The sequence below is a fragment of the Mugil cephalus genome, chromosome 6 (assembly GCF_022458985.1).
Source record: "Mugil cephalus isolate CIBA_MC_2020 chromosome 6, CIBA_Mcephalus_1.1, whole genome shotgun sequence".
Classification (NCBI taxonomy): domain Eukaryota; kingdom Metazoa; phylum Chordata; class Actinopteri; order Mugiliformes; family Mugilidae; genus Mugil; species Mugil cephalus.
The window spans coordinates 18979260-18992407 of record NC_061775.1 but is presented as its reverse complement, the minus strand read 5'-3'; the positions used below and the strand labels follow the sequence as shown (position 1 = coordinate 18992407).

Below are 13148 nucleotides of genomic sequence, written 5' to 3'. Positions count from 1 at the left end.
ATGTGATTTAGGATAATGTGGCGGATGGATAAATGAATAGATGATTTGAAATATGAGGAAATGTTCTTGTTGAACAAAGACCTTTCTTCCTTTTCTGCTCAGTAGACTAATTTATCAACTGCTTATTACTTATTAACTGTAATTAAACCCTGTTAGTGCACAACACAGACAGCTGAGAAGGTCATATCTGTCATTAAAGGATAATTTATTTTTTTTTTATTTATTTTTTATTTTTTTGCTGCAACCTTCAAGCAAATGTTAGTTGTTTAATTTTTGGTTGCAGACGTTGAAGCAGGTGCAGATTCTGATCAGATCTGACAGAAGACCTTTAAGACAGGAAGGAGGAAAGCAGCGGCAGCATCGGCATCATCTGGTTTTAATAAAAATGCTGCCGGCGGCTTCATCTTCGTGGTCGTGTTTTGCTTTTGCCAGTTTATTAGGTACACCTTGGTAAAGCTGAGGCTACGTCACATAAGCCGATTTTAATCCGACACCCACAAACATGACTGTGGCTGCAAACCTGTGTTGATTAGTTAAGATCATTGGATGTAAACGGTCTGATCAGATCACTTATCTACTGTCGTTACTCAGTGCCTGATGGAGTGAAGAACAATTTCTACGTGTTAAATAATCCTGGATGTGTGTCTCAGCACAGCTACATCAATTTAATATGTTAATGATAAGAAACTGAGAATTAATGTGGTCTTATAGAAATCGATTGGGATTATTTTCTGATCTCATGGATCAAGGCCTCTACAACATCAAAGTTTAAATTAGTTTTAGCTCGGTGTACCTAATAAACTGCTACGTGTACATTCAGCTGAACGTTGCTGCAGTTCTCCATCTTAAAGATCTTCAGGCTCAGACTTTGTGCCGGTAACTTTGGGATCACCTCCTCTACCTTCGTCCCCCAGGATGCTTTGCCGATTATGGAAACGTGAGCATGCAGACATGCAAACCTCCCCGCTTTCATCCCTATCCTCCTCTACCTCTCTCTCTGTCCCTTTCCCCTCTCATTTTCCCCCACCACCAATAATCAGCAATCAGCGTGAGCCCTCCACCAGCCAATCAAATCGCCCGGCCACTCTGCAGCTCTCAGGAACCTGCAGTCACATAGAGGAGAGACACAGTTACTCAAACACACAGTGAGAGTTTCTAAAACGGCTTCTGCTCGACAAACTCAGATCCAAAATATTCGTTAGTGTTCTAACAGACGTTTAAACTTTCTCTGCGGGTCGTGAAGAACGTTTCCTTGTGTTGGTGCGATGACCTGAAAACAGTGAGTATTTGATGCTGCACCCTTGTTTGCACAATAAATCCTCAAACTTTATTCAGCTTCGCAGTGACTGTGAAATACCTCAGAGACGTTTTAACCAATGAAAATGTCCGTATGAGTTCAAGGAAACATTAACAATGGACAATCCTGCAGTATTTCTCACTCAGACTTGTAAATAAATTGAAATCATTTAATTTCTAAACCTTGTCAGAGAAGAAGTTTCTCAAACGTGCACGTTCAAAGAGTGAAGCTGGGGATGTTTTCTTTTTGCTGACAAATCCCACAAAAACTACAGATGAACCTTTCAAACAAAAATGTGCCGATCAAAGCCTGAAATGTTGTAATATTCTAGTTTCAAGTGCTCTTAAAAAATAAAAAAAAAACAGCTACGTCTTAGTCAGATTTATTTATCTGCTGCTTAAATTGGTCCCAAATAATCTCACGTTTTCATTCTTTTATAAATTATGTTTCAAACAAAAATAATACAACAGCATTTTTAGGAAATTAGGGAAACGGTTTTTAAATAACTACTTTATATTTGGCCTTAAAGGTTTTAGAAATTAAATTATACAACCACAGACAGTATCCAGTTGCATTATGGGAAACGTAGGCTCTATTATCTGGGAGGAATTTCACCGCTACAACGCCAGAGATTAAAAAAATTAAAACGGGACATCTGGCTTCAGTTTCTTCTCTTAAATATGATTTTCGCAAATCTGCAAAATGCTGAAAATACTAATAACAAATTCACCTTCTTCTGAAAAAAACTAAATAAAACTAACTGCAATGACCAGCTGCAGAAACTAGAAACGACATTTTAGAAATTCAGTAGGAAACAGCTGATAAGGAGGCCAGTTTTTGTGGAAATTGTTGACTAATTAAAAAATAAAAATAAAAAAAATGATGCCAGGAGTCTTTTTTTTTTTGATTGTACTACTGCGGTTAAATCCCGACTGTGATGGCACAGAGAAACACTGCGATCAGACAGAAATAAAGACAAATAAAATCACTTCAAATGATGTCGACACATAAACGAAACAAAAGAGTTTAAAATTAGGGAGTTTGATCGTCTCCAGAAAATAAAATAATTAAAAAGAAAAATAATCTCTAATATATTACATACAACAATCTTTGATCGATAAGGAGGGGCGCACACACACACACACAAACAAACACACACACATTTACAATATGAAAACCACTCATTCAGGTCCCTGTCTGTCTCCGAGCTCAGACAGTCGCCTCAGATCCCTCGTATATGAGACGAGGAGGAGGAGGAGCGACTGACTGGGGTTAAAGGAATAAACAGATGGAGAGATGGGATGAAAGAACAGAACAGAGGAAACAGAAGACAGACAGAGGACGTCCATGCGGGAGTTCAGATGTTGTCTTTTGTCCTTATAGTGGTGTGAGATGAAGGCAGAGATGGAGGGAATGACAGACAGGACAGTGTCAGATGTAGGTGACGGCACCTTTGCTGTTTTTCTCCAAAGTGATTTCTACGTAGGAGGTGGGAACATAGCCCTCCTCCCCGCTCTGCTTCCTCGCCCTCGTCCAGCCGTCGCCCTTATCCTCCTCGATGATGTACAACACCTGGAGACCGAGAGACGGGGAGACTCTTAAAGCGGCAGCTCTGAGCTAAAGGCTAACATCATAAAAACAAATGTTCACATGCAAACACTTAGATTTTTTTTATTTGCCATCTGAGCGTCTTGTCGTGTGAGGCTTAAGTATTTAGTCCAAACTCAGGACTAAGGAAAGTGTGAATCAACTGTACTCTACTCTAATAATGACATAATAGGACGAAGCCGTTGTGTTTTCACTTATTTTCTATTGGACACACAACTAAATTTAAAGCCTTGGCTCTAGGGGGCCACTTTTGGCCCATGGGCCGTATTTTTGACACCTATAATATATAAAATATAATATAAACAGTACAGTTAAATTCCCTAATCAGAATAATTGACTTAAATATAGTCACATATCAACGTTTTTGATTAACTTTGTAAAACCTTGACTATAATATTTTTTAAATCAGACACATACCTTGTCTAATTTAACAAAATAATAAAGGAAATAAAACGCAAAGAGTTTTTTTTTATTTTTACCTCATCTTCTGCCATCACCAGCGTCCCCTCGTTCTGACCTAAAAGTCAAACAACAACAGATTAAACCACATGAAGCTCACTCCAGGTCTTGGTCTAAAGCAGACATATGTGATTTATTTCTTCACGGTTATTAAATTTCGTCTATGATCAGAACAATAAGGTTAACACAGAAGCGTTAAGTATAGGACGTTAGGATGAGCCATTAAGTCTTTCGTGAGTTATTTTACCGTCAAACGAGTACAGTGCTTTGCAGTGTCCGATGATGGGCAGCGGGTCGTCGTCATCGAACTCGTCGTCAAACTCGTGCGGGTCGTGAGGGGTCGGCTGCCCGGGCCTGGCAGGGCTGGGGCGGTGGTGGGGAGTGTGGTGCTCCTGACTAGTGTCGTCCGTGTAACTGCCCTCAGGACTGAAGACAAATGTTATTACGTAAACATAAAGTAAGAGGATCAAGCAGGTTTACGATGATTCAACATTTTAACCACGCTCATTTTCAGAAAACCTTTTCTGTTTTAGCTGCGTGTTTTGATTTAAAAAGTTTCACTGCCACAGAACAAAGACTAAGCAGGACAGTGAAGGAGGATTGAAAGAGATGTTATTATAGAAAATATTAATCAAGGGTTTATTCTGAAGTGCAAATTAAATGTGTTAGTCCTCCACAGTCCTCAGAAATAAAGTTTCTCACATATAAAATGTTCCACAATCATATTATTGTCAATGACGCACATTGATCAGATGTTTTAATATCACAGAGTAAAAAAGAGCAGTAAAGAAGTATGAGCTAAATCAAATTTTTTATGTTGGTAATATTTTCAGATTAGACTTATTTATAACTTTTATATTTAATCTATTAGATTAAATACATTACAGTAAGACATTTATTTAACTGAATATTAATTAGATATGTACGTTTAGGGGCATCCAAAATGTTCATTAGCACTGCATTTTTGGATTCATCGGATCTTAATAATTTTCTGCAAATACCTGTATTCTGAACAGAGGTACAAAGGTATGTACGGCGTATTAAAGAATATACAAACCTTTACTTTTGATCAATTCATATTATTGACTGATTCTAACACAATCACTACAACCTCTTCATCTCTATGTGGTTTATCTCTGAGGTGAAGTTAATGAGGAGTTCACCTCTCTCGTCCTTGAGGAGTGTGGTGGTGGTTGTCGGCGCTGTGTCTTCTGTCTCCCCTGGAGCTCTGCTTTCCCTCCACCTCAGACAACCAAGTCTGCCGACAGAGAGGGGAGAAGGTTTACAATCACCCACCCACCCGACGGCAAAGCAGAAGCACGTGCTTATATTTAGTCTGCCCGACTTCGACCGTCTTTACCTCGTTTTTGTGGATTTCAGAGCGCAGCTTCTCCATGTTGCAGATGGTCTCCGATATCTTGGGCTGCAGGCTGACGGGGTCGCCCATCTGAGGATTCTTCTCGTAAACGTCCTTCATCTTGTTCAGAGCGTCTCTGACACAAACGATAATAACAACGTAAGGACTTCCAGACTTCCTTCCCTCTAAACTCCTTCCAAGAAGGAGGCGTGCGAGTCGTCCCGGGTCTGCGTGGACGGTCTGGACTGTGTCAGGAGTTATAATGAGAAGTGTCTCACCTCTGGTCCATCTCTTTCTGGAGCTCTCTGCTCAGTTCGTCGATCCTCTGCTGCAGCCTCTTCCTCCTCTGCTCGGGGGGCAAGTGGCTGAAATCCTCAAGAGACGGCGCCTGGTGAGGATAAACAGGGCTGAACTCCTTCGCGGACACGGCGGACTTCGTTATCGCTTCAATCAGTGAACGATCAGAAGAACGATGCTCAGATAACAAAAGCATCAGGAGACACCAGATGTTGCAGTTAGTTTAAAGCTGTTTGGAAAATAAGCTAAATGTAATATAATAAGTTAAATGAGGGATTGGTGAATTAAAGGAGGGTATTTCTGCTCTTTAATTTAGACTTAGGACTGTGTAGTTCATTCAAGAACCAGGAAGCAGCTGCTGGAGTGAGACTGTTTAACCACGTCCAAACATTTCTATAACTGGGACAGTCTACAGTTCTGCACCTGACATTAACAACTTCCTCTAAAACTGGGGAACTGTTTGTACTGATGAGGATGTAACGTCCACAGACAACAGGAAAATCTAGCAGCAGCTAACTTTACTATCACTACAGGTTTTTTTTTACCATGTGCTGGACACTAGGGGAACTCCTACATGGTGAGGATTCATGCACAGCTGGGCCTTCTCAAGACTAGTCTACAAACTCACACAGACTCACTTACCATCTTCACTGACCACTGAGCCGTATTAACCATTACAGTGAAAAAAAAAGAAAAGAAAAGAAGGAAAACAACACAGGATGCTGGTTAGTAATGAGTCTCAGTTACTGTGTGTGTTCCCAGTGCGGCAAAGGGAAGTCAAGACGAGATCAAAAGTGATTCATGACGCAGCAGGATGAGAGAATAAATGTTCTCCAGCAGCTCTGCTTTTCACGCATGACTCGCTTCTGATTGTGTCTCCTGCTTTCATCGGCATCCATGAAGGACTTTTCAGTTTTGGTTGATTAATTATTGAAAAACATGCTTTAGGATAATTAAGAAAAAAAAATGAATGAGTGGTAGAAGCTACAAAAGTTAACAAGCCATGTTTTTTTTGTGCATTGTCTTTAATTGTGCACATGAATGAGCCACATGTTTGATCTTGATGCTGTCCTGCTTATTAACAACAGGTGGCAGTAATGTGGCTGCAAAATCTCCAAATTAGCAGATGTGGAATTCAAATGATTAAAATTTGCCATGTAACCTTTAATTAATGACCAAAAAAAAAAAAAAAAAAATGCAACATAATTTCCTCCTCAGTCCAAAGTGATGGCAAATGAAGCAGCAACGTCTGCATTTATGAGGCTGGAAAATACAAACGTTTTTGGTATGAATAAGGTTTCTGAATCATTTTCTATTTATTGCCTTTAAAGAAATGGAAATGGACTTGTAGACTTTACTGAAGAAGTTTCCCCAATGATCCAAGTATCCAGGTACAGGAAAGCATCTGGGCATTAATAGATTTAACCCACAAATTTTAACCCCCAACTCCACCACCACTCCATTAGAAGCTACTTGGATGAACCGTCTTCAGGAAACTCTACAGGTCCTATTCCCCTTGTTTCAGCTCATTTTTCTGGATATAACATTAACTGACTTCATCAATTTCTTGATGAAACTCTGTTTTAAATATGCAGCTTTTCAAATTGCAATGACCTCAACCTGATTATTTGGCCTCGGGATGTATCATTTTAAATGTTCCCTCTCTGGAACACATGTAGCTTTGATATTTTTTCATATCTAGCGAGAAATATTTCCAATCACAGATGGTGCTGACGGAGCCGCCGGCCAGTCGCAGGCTTTGGCTCGGCTCTGAGGCAGCTTGTGTTATTCACAAGTTTGTGTTAAACTGTCTGAAAGCAGAAGTCTCTGTTTCACAGCTTAATTACACTGTTAGCACAGCTACACACACACACACACACACACACACACACACACACACACACACACTGCAACCAGAAAAACCCTCCAAAAACCTTCACACATTAATCAGCAGAAATCCTCCGTCCTGTGATTGGAGCAAAACCCTGTCTCATAAACGAGAGGAAGATTCACAGGAAAACAATAAAAGTGGAAGAAAGACAGAAATATGACGACAGGGTATCTGCAAGTTTAAGACTTTTTGTGAACAATATCTCATTTGAAGAATATAAAATTTAAGTACAACTTGCAGAAAGCCTGTAAACATATACATACAATAATGAATCTCTCGGTCAAACACACCACAACCCTACTTCCTGTCTCACCCCTCTCCTCAGGCCCCTCAAATTCTGGGGGATTCTCGGTACTGAAGTCTTTATCTCAGAGAAATAGTGGCTCACAGCGTCCGAGTTGAACCGGGATGAAGGGAAAAGGGTGGAGGTGGGCCGGGGGCGGGAGGAGGAGGAAGGTGGAGGAGGAGGAGGGGGAGAGGAGGAAGGGGACTGGAGGGGAGCAGGAAGAGAGGACAAAGCCAGAGGTCAGGACGACACAGAGTTTGGGTTTGTGTTGCTCTTTGTATAATTTGACATTTTTGTTTCAGCTCAAGGGGAGACAGCTGGTCGTGGTTTGGGCTTCGAGATCAGATTATTTTAATACTGAGCTCAAGCTTACAGGAAAAGTGTGATGTTAGCAACAGTTGATATAATAACAATAACAAAATGTTCCTATCACATTAATTACCAAAATTTTGTTTTGTAAATTTTTTACACGTAATATAAAATTCAAATCCACTCAGTCAAACCTCACCTGTACAATCTGCCTCTTCTGGATGTTTTTAATTTTATTGCTTTGTTGTATTGTGCAAATGAATAAATAAAAAATAAATACGAATTGAGTGGCGGTCCGGTCAGACAGCGTCTCCAATAAATAAATCTTAAAATGTTCACATCAGACTGGTGGGAAGAACGGAGAAAAAGCCACAAACACAAGCAGTTATATCAAAGTTATTAATATCTGTTCATTTCTAAGGTCTGGTTCAACAAACTATTGATTAAGCCTCTATTTCCTCACCTCCTCTGCTTTTGCATGTGATCAGAAACACTTGTATCATCTACATCTTGTCCAGTACACTTCCTAAGCTGAAACGTATCTCTCTGAAACGTATCTCTAAAAGGAAACGATATCGAATCGAATCGGGACGGCGTGAATTGGAATCAAACCAGTAGATATACACAGCTCAGGCGTGGAAGCTCTGAAGCTGTTCAGCCATCTTGGGTCAAAGTGTTATTTGACTTCTGCTGAACTTCCAAAATACTTGAAATTTTCATGGGCTTAAAACACCCCCTTGTGCGAGACATTTGTGTGAAGAAACTAGGGCTCCAGGTGTTTAATTAACAATGAAACTAGCCTGCACACACCGACACACGCCCGATCCATCACACAGGTTCCAGATACTTCGAAGGCAGCTGATGGCGATAAAATAAACCGCCAGCAGGTGGTTAATAATTGACTGACTCTGTCTTTATGAAGAGGGGCAAGGTCCAAGGAGGTGTGGGAGGAAGGATTTGTTGTCACAAACACGGTGACAAAACGCTACAACTTGGTCGCAGACAAAGTGTTCAAAACGTGAGGAAATTAATGCAAAAAACTGAAAAAAATGATTAAATAATAAACTCGACAGGTATTGGCTTGTTGTTTTTAAATTTAAAAAAAAAAAAAAAAAAAAAAAAAGGCATTTCTGTACCTTTGGTTTCTTCCCAAACAGCCACAGCTTGTTCTTGGTTCTGCTCGTCTGGTGTTTAGGGTCGGATCGTGGCCCCGGGGTACCATCTTTGTCTCTCTCTCTCTCTCTATCTCCTTTGCTTATGGTCCCGTCTGAACCCGTTCGGCTCAAATTCTGACTGAAGTCCTCGAAGGGGTAGTCGCCCGGGGGATCGAAGCCAGACTTAAATGACTCTATGACAATAACCGAATCCTGGGAAGAAGGTAGGACCAACACGGACGGACAGGTGAGATCTAAAAAGCCCAAGTATCATCACGTTGCTTCACAAATGCGACAGTTTTTTCTTCTTCTACGTACCCGTCTGTCGTCTACAGCCTTGGCGGCAGAAACCATACCCTCTAGACATTTGGAGATGATAGGAATGACTCTCCGCTCGGCCTCGGCAAAACATCGATACGTCTCTCCAAGCTTCACCGTCCGACGTTGGTCCATGTCCTGTAGATTCTGTAACACATAAACACTAGTCACACCAACTCTAGGACAAGCCCCCTTGACGGGTAAACTATTTGATAGCTATATGGCATAATAAATTAAAATATCAGAGATCTTATTGTCCAATAGTTTGACTTCTGATTTGTTCTCCATATACAGAGCAAACAGAACAAACTTCACTGCAGAGCAATACCTGCAGCTGGTAGGACAGAAGTTGCTAGCTTAGCTTTAGCATCAATAACGGTAAATTACGACAGGTGTCTAAAACTGAATTTTATTGATCTTGATGTAAAATTTGAATCCTCTACTAGAATGTCAAGAATAAGTTTGTTGATATGATGCAGGGTCCTGTTTGCTTGAGCTAAAGTTCGTGGCGTGACGCTCTCAAGGCTAGAAGATTAAATTAAATTTCAGGCAACTTAGAAAGACAGAGTTAGAAATAAATTGTTCTATAGCTCATATAATCCCAGTACTTTAAAAAGAGGTGAAAAAAGCAGGCAAACAGGGTTTTACCTGCATTTCTATTTGAACTTCCAGACTAACAATAGTATCATCAATATTTGTTTTCTCCAACACTTACCTTGAGTTTGCAAAGTTTTTTTTGCAAAAAAATGTAGTTAATGCATTATTTAAGCTCAATACCCTTAATATATTTACCTTTATATAGTTTTCATACCTTACCTATTTGTTTTATGTAACTTATATTTGTGCACACTCTTGCCCTGCTGCCATAACAACTAAACGTCCCATTGATGTTCAATTAGGTCCAATCTCAGGGAAGGTAATTAAAATAATTGAATTAAAAGTCAGAAAATCGAAGCTCAACACAGAACTAAATGGGTAAATTCAGTAAATTACCTTGAAGATGTGCGGTATGGCGTTGTTGAAATGTTTCCACTGCTCCGCGTTGAAGTCCTGCAGCTGAGCGGCGTACTCGTTCTTACTCTCGTCGGCCATGTGAGTGCGCGCGTAGAACTGGTTTTTGGCCTGAACAAGTGCATCCACACAAACGTTACGTCAACACTGACCCCGTACCTCAGAGACCCGCAGACGGCACATGCGGGTTCACTTCTGACCGTGACAGATGAAAACGCTGCTGTTTTAATGGGAGTCATGTGGATCCAGTAACACAAACATAATGATGGCAAACAGTATTAAAAATAAAACTCCAGCCTAAAACAACCTGCTTTAATCTATAATAACACATGCCCTGCAGTTTCCACAGCAACTCATGTAAACACATGTTCCCTGAGCTGTGATTTTACTTCTGTTTGGAACATTTTATTTTCCTTCGAGCTTCGACCTAATCCAGCAGGTCTAATTATACAGTAAGTGCGGAGGGGGGAACAGGACCAACTGTATGATTTTAAGGCCATCAATTACGCACTGCTAGTTTAAATAGTATGAATGAGGGCAGCGAGATGAGGTCTGAGATTGAATTATCAAATGTTACATATAAAATATGTCTTTGGTTTTCTTAAAAATATTATATATAGAACAAAGTCCAGTATTTTATACTGACGATGGAAAACGTGAGGATAGTGTATCACAGCGGCTACATTTACACGGACAATATTTCTCCAACTTAACTGTTTACATGGACACTAAATAAAATGATCTGAAGAGAAGTAAAAAGTAAACTCCCCAATATGTCAAACAGAAAGGGAGGAGGCAGAGGAGAAGGATGACAATGAAGAAAGAAGAAAGAAAAAGAAGGAAAGGGAACAAGAGGGAGGAGGGGAAGGATGAAGGAAGACGAGGAGGAAGAAGATGGAGGAGGAGGAGGAAGAACAAGGAGAATGAAAGTGGAAAAAGGAAGGAGGGAAAAAAAGTAGGAGGAAGAAGGAGAAGAAGGAGTCAGATGAAGGATGAAGAAGACAGAGAAGGAGGAAGAAAGGAGACAGAAGACAAAGAAGAAGGAGGAGGAAGAAGAGGTAGAACAAATGACAAGAAAGAAGGCGCTAGATGGTGGAGCAAGAGGAAGAAGAAGAAGACAATGAAAGAGGAGGAGGAAAAATGAGAAAGAGGAATAAAGAGAGGAAGGAAGGAGGAAGAAGAAAGATGTTTCCACTGTTGCCATGTAACTGTCCTCATTCATCTTTTCTAACTCTTGTTTGAACAACCGGTTGTTGTTTTTTTCCTCCATGTTTCTGATAATTACCCCACATGGAGCAAACACACTCAGAAAGAACAGATCTATTCCATCAGATTAAGCATTTACATGGTTATTAGGAGTTAATATGTTCTTATTATTACACCACCACTGTAAATCAGATCTGTTCTGACTGAGGTGAATAAATGAAGTGTTTTTATTCATCTCAGTAAAGGAATATTAATGTCCATGTGAACGTAAGTGGTGTGGCTGACGGGGACTTCCTACCTTCTCCACCTCCGACTTGGTGGCGTTGATGTCGTTATCTAACCGCTCGTAGGTTATCTGGGATTTCTCTGCCTCCCGACACTCCCTCTCAAACTTCTTTTTACTCTGAAACAAGAGAGGACAGTCATAAAGGCTTTTCATTTTATTGCAATGACTACATTTCCTGTCTTGGTAAATAAAACTTTAAAAAAAAAAAAAAAAATGTGAATGAGTTGAACGGGAGATGAATCAGACGGAGGGAGATAAGTTAGCTTCCTGCCAGACCATCTGGGTCACATTAGCAGCGAAAGAAACGCTGAGAATAGCTGAGACATTACAGTCCAGTCACTAGGTAGTCACTATTAAACTCATGCAGACCACACACTAAAACTCACTCCATCAGATGTGCTGGAGCAGCTAGGCTAATTGGCTCCAGACCAGAAAATGTGACTGGATATGTATTATTTATGAATAAATAAAAAATAAATAGGAGGAATCATGGTGATTTAATTATACGTCATGTAATGAGACTGTTATAAAATGCTCCACTAATGCAATTAAATGATCTCAGGAGTGAACAAATGGGAGGATCTCTCTTTGCTGTGGAGACTTTTTGGGGCCCAAATGTGGCATATTGGTCTTGAAGTGGGAGGGATGTTTGTAAAAATGTAAAAGCTTTAATAGTTTTTTTTTCCAATCACAGATCTGCTTCTAATAATGGTTTCTGAAATATAAACAAGCTTGCACCAAATGCCATATCTGTCTCTGGTCTAAATAATGATACGTATGAAATTGTTTAGAGAAAGTGAATCCTATTTGTCCTTCAGTTACCTTTGTTAACATTTCTGTCATTCCTCGTACACTCAGCTATGAAGTGAATGCAGCTGGCTGTCCCTAATAGAGAATATTTACACTAAACATTTTTATCTTCACTCCTCGTCCTCCTCCACCTCACTTACATTGTCCATCATCTTCCAGCAATGATCCAGATGTTGCTGAGCCTTCCTGCCCTCCTGTAGATGCTGCTCATTCAAACACATGGCACAGAAACGAGAGACATTTACACAGAGACACAACAAAAAAAAAGTAAAATACACGCAAGTATTGGACTTTGTGTCACAGCTACATACACAGTAACAATTCAGTGGAAGGAAAAGTGCTGAGGCCACAGATCTTAAGTAGTAAACTTAACTCTACGGGAAAACCGGTTACTTATTACATGTCCTTACATAATAATACTATTTCAGTTTCCTATCGATGGTTTAATTTTTATGACAACGATGTATAAATAGTTTGTCATTTAACCGTATCATTGCGTCGCAATCAGCTGACGGAGTTTGCTGAGTTGCCATTGAGATGGATTTGTTTGGATGTGCCGGTGAGAACCATGTGATGTGTTTGAAAGTTCAGAACAGGCTAAGGACTGCAGCTGCGATGATTTCAACCACCAACACAAAGAAAAGACCGCGTCCCTCCTGTTTCAGCCTCTTTACAATGACGTCCACTGTATTTTATGATCAACTTTAGGATCTTAATGATTCATTTCAGGGCTCTTCTTCGCATTAATGTAAGAGGTAGGACATAGTTTGACCCATTTTTTTTATCTTTATCTTTATTTTTTATCTCCTGAAGATTAAAGGAGATGAAGGATTCATATTTGGTGTCCCAAGGTTCAGGA

The 13148-nt window shown here is 40.0% G+C and overlaps 1 protein-coding gene across 3 annotated transcripts in view; it reads right to left on the bottom strand.

Moving 5' to 3' along the window:
* Nucleotides 1-95: 95 nt before the first annotated feature.
* fnbp1l (formin binding protein 1-like) overlaps nucleotides 96-13148 on the bottom strand; it is a 43991-nt gene continuing 30938 nt past the window's right edge. The window contains exons 5-17 of one of the 3 annotated variants that reach the window (XM_047587411.1): nucleotides 12430-12492; nucleotides 11492-11596; nucleotides 9970-10098; nucleotides 8977-9123; nucleotides 8641-8871; nucleotides 7223-7399; nucleotides 5000-5109; nucleotides 4725-4857; nucleotides 4528-4622; nucleotides 3612-3790; nucleotides 3385-3422; nucleotides 2749-2869; nucleotides 96-1103 (exon numbers count right to left, since the gene is read on the bottom strand). In XM_047587411.1, the coding sequence (XP_047443367.1) occupies nucleotides 1096-1103; nucleotides 2749-2869; nucleotides 3385-3422; nucleotides 3612-3790; nucleotides 4528-4622; nucleotides 4725-4857; nucleotides 5000-5109; nucleotides 7223-7399; nucleotides 8641-8871; nucleotides 8977-9123; nucleotides 9970-10098; nucleotides 11492-11596; nucleotides 12430-12492 (1536 nt within the window). In that variant the 3' untranslated portion in view covers nucleotides 96-1095. Of the gene's footprint in view, nucleotides 2870-3384; nucleotides 3423-3611; nucleotides 3791-4527; nucleotides 4623-4724; nucleotides 4858-4999; nucleotides 5110-7222; nucleotides 7400-8640; nucleotides 8872-8976; nucleotides 9124-9969; nucleotides 10099-11491; nucleotides 11597-12429; nucleotides 12493-13148 lie in introns of all 3 variants that reach the window. The other 2 variants (XM_047587409.1, XM_047587412.1) reach the window with 2 other exon arrangements.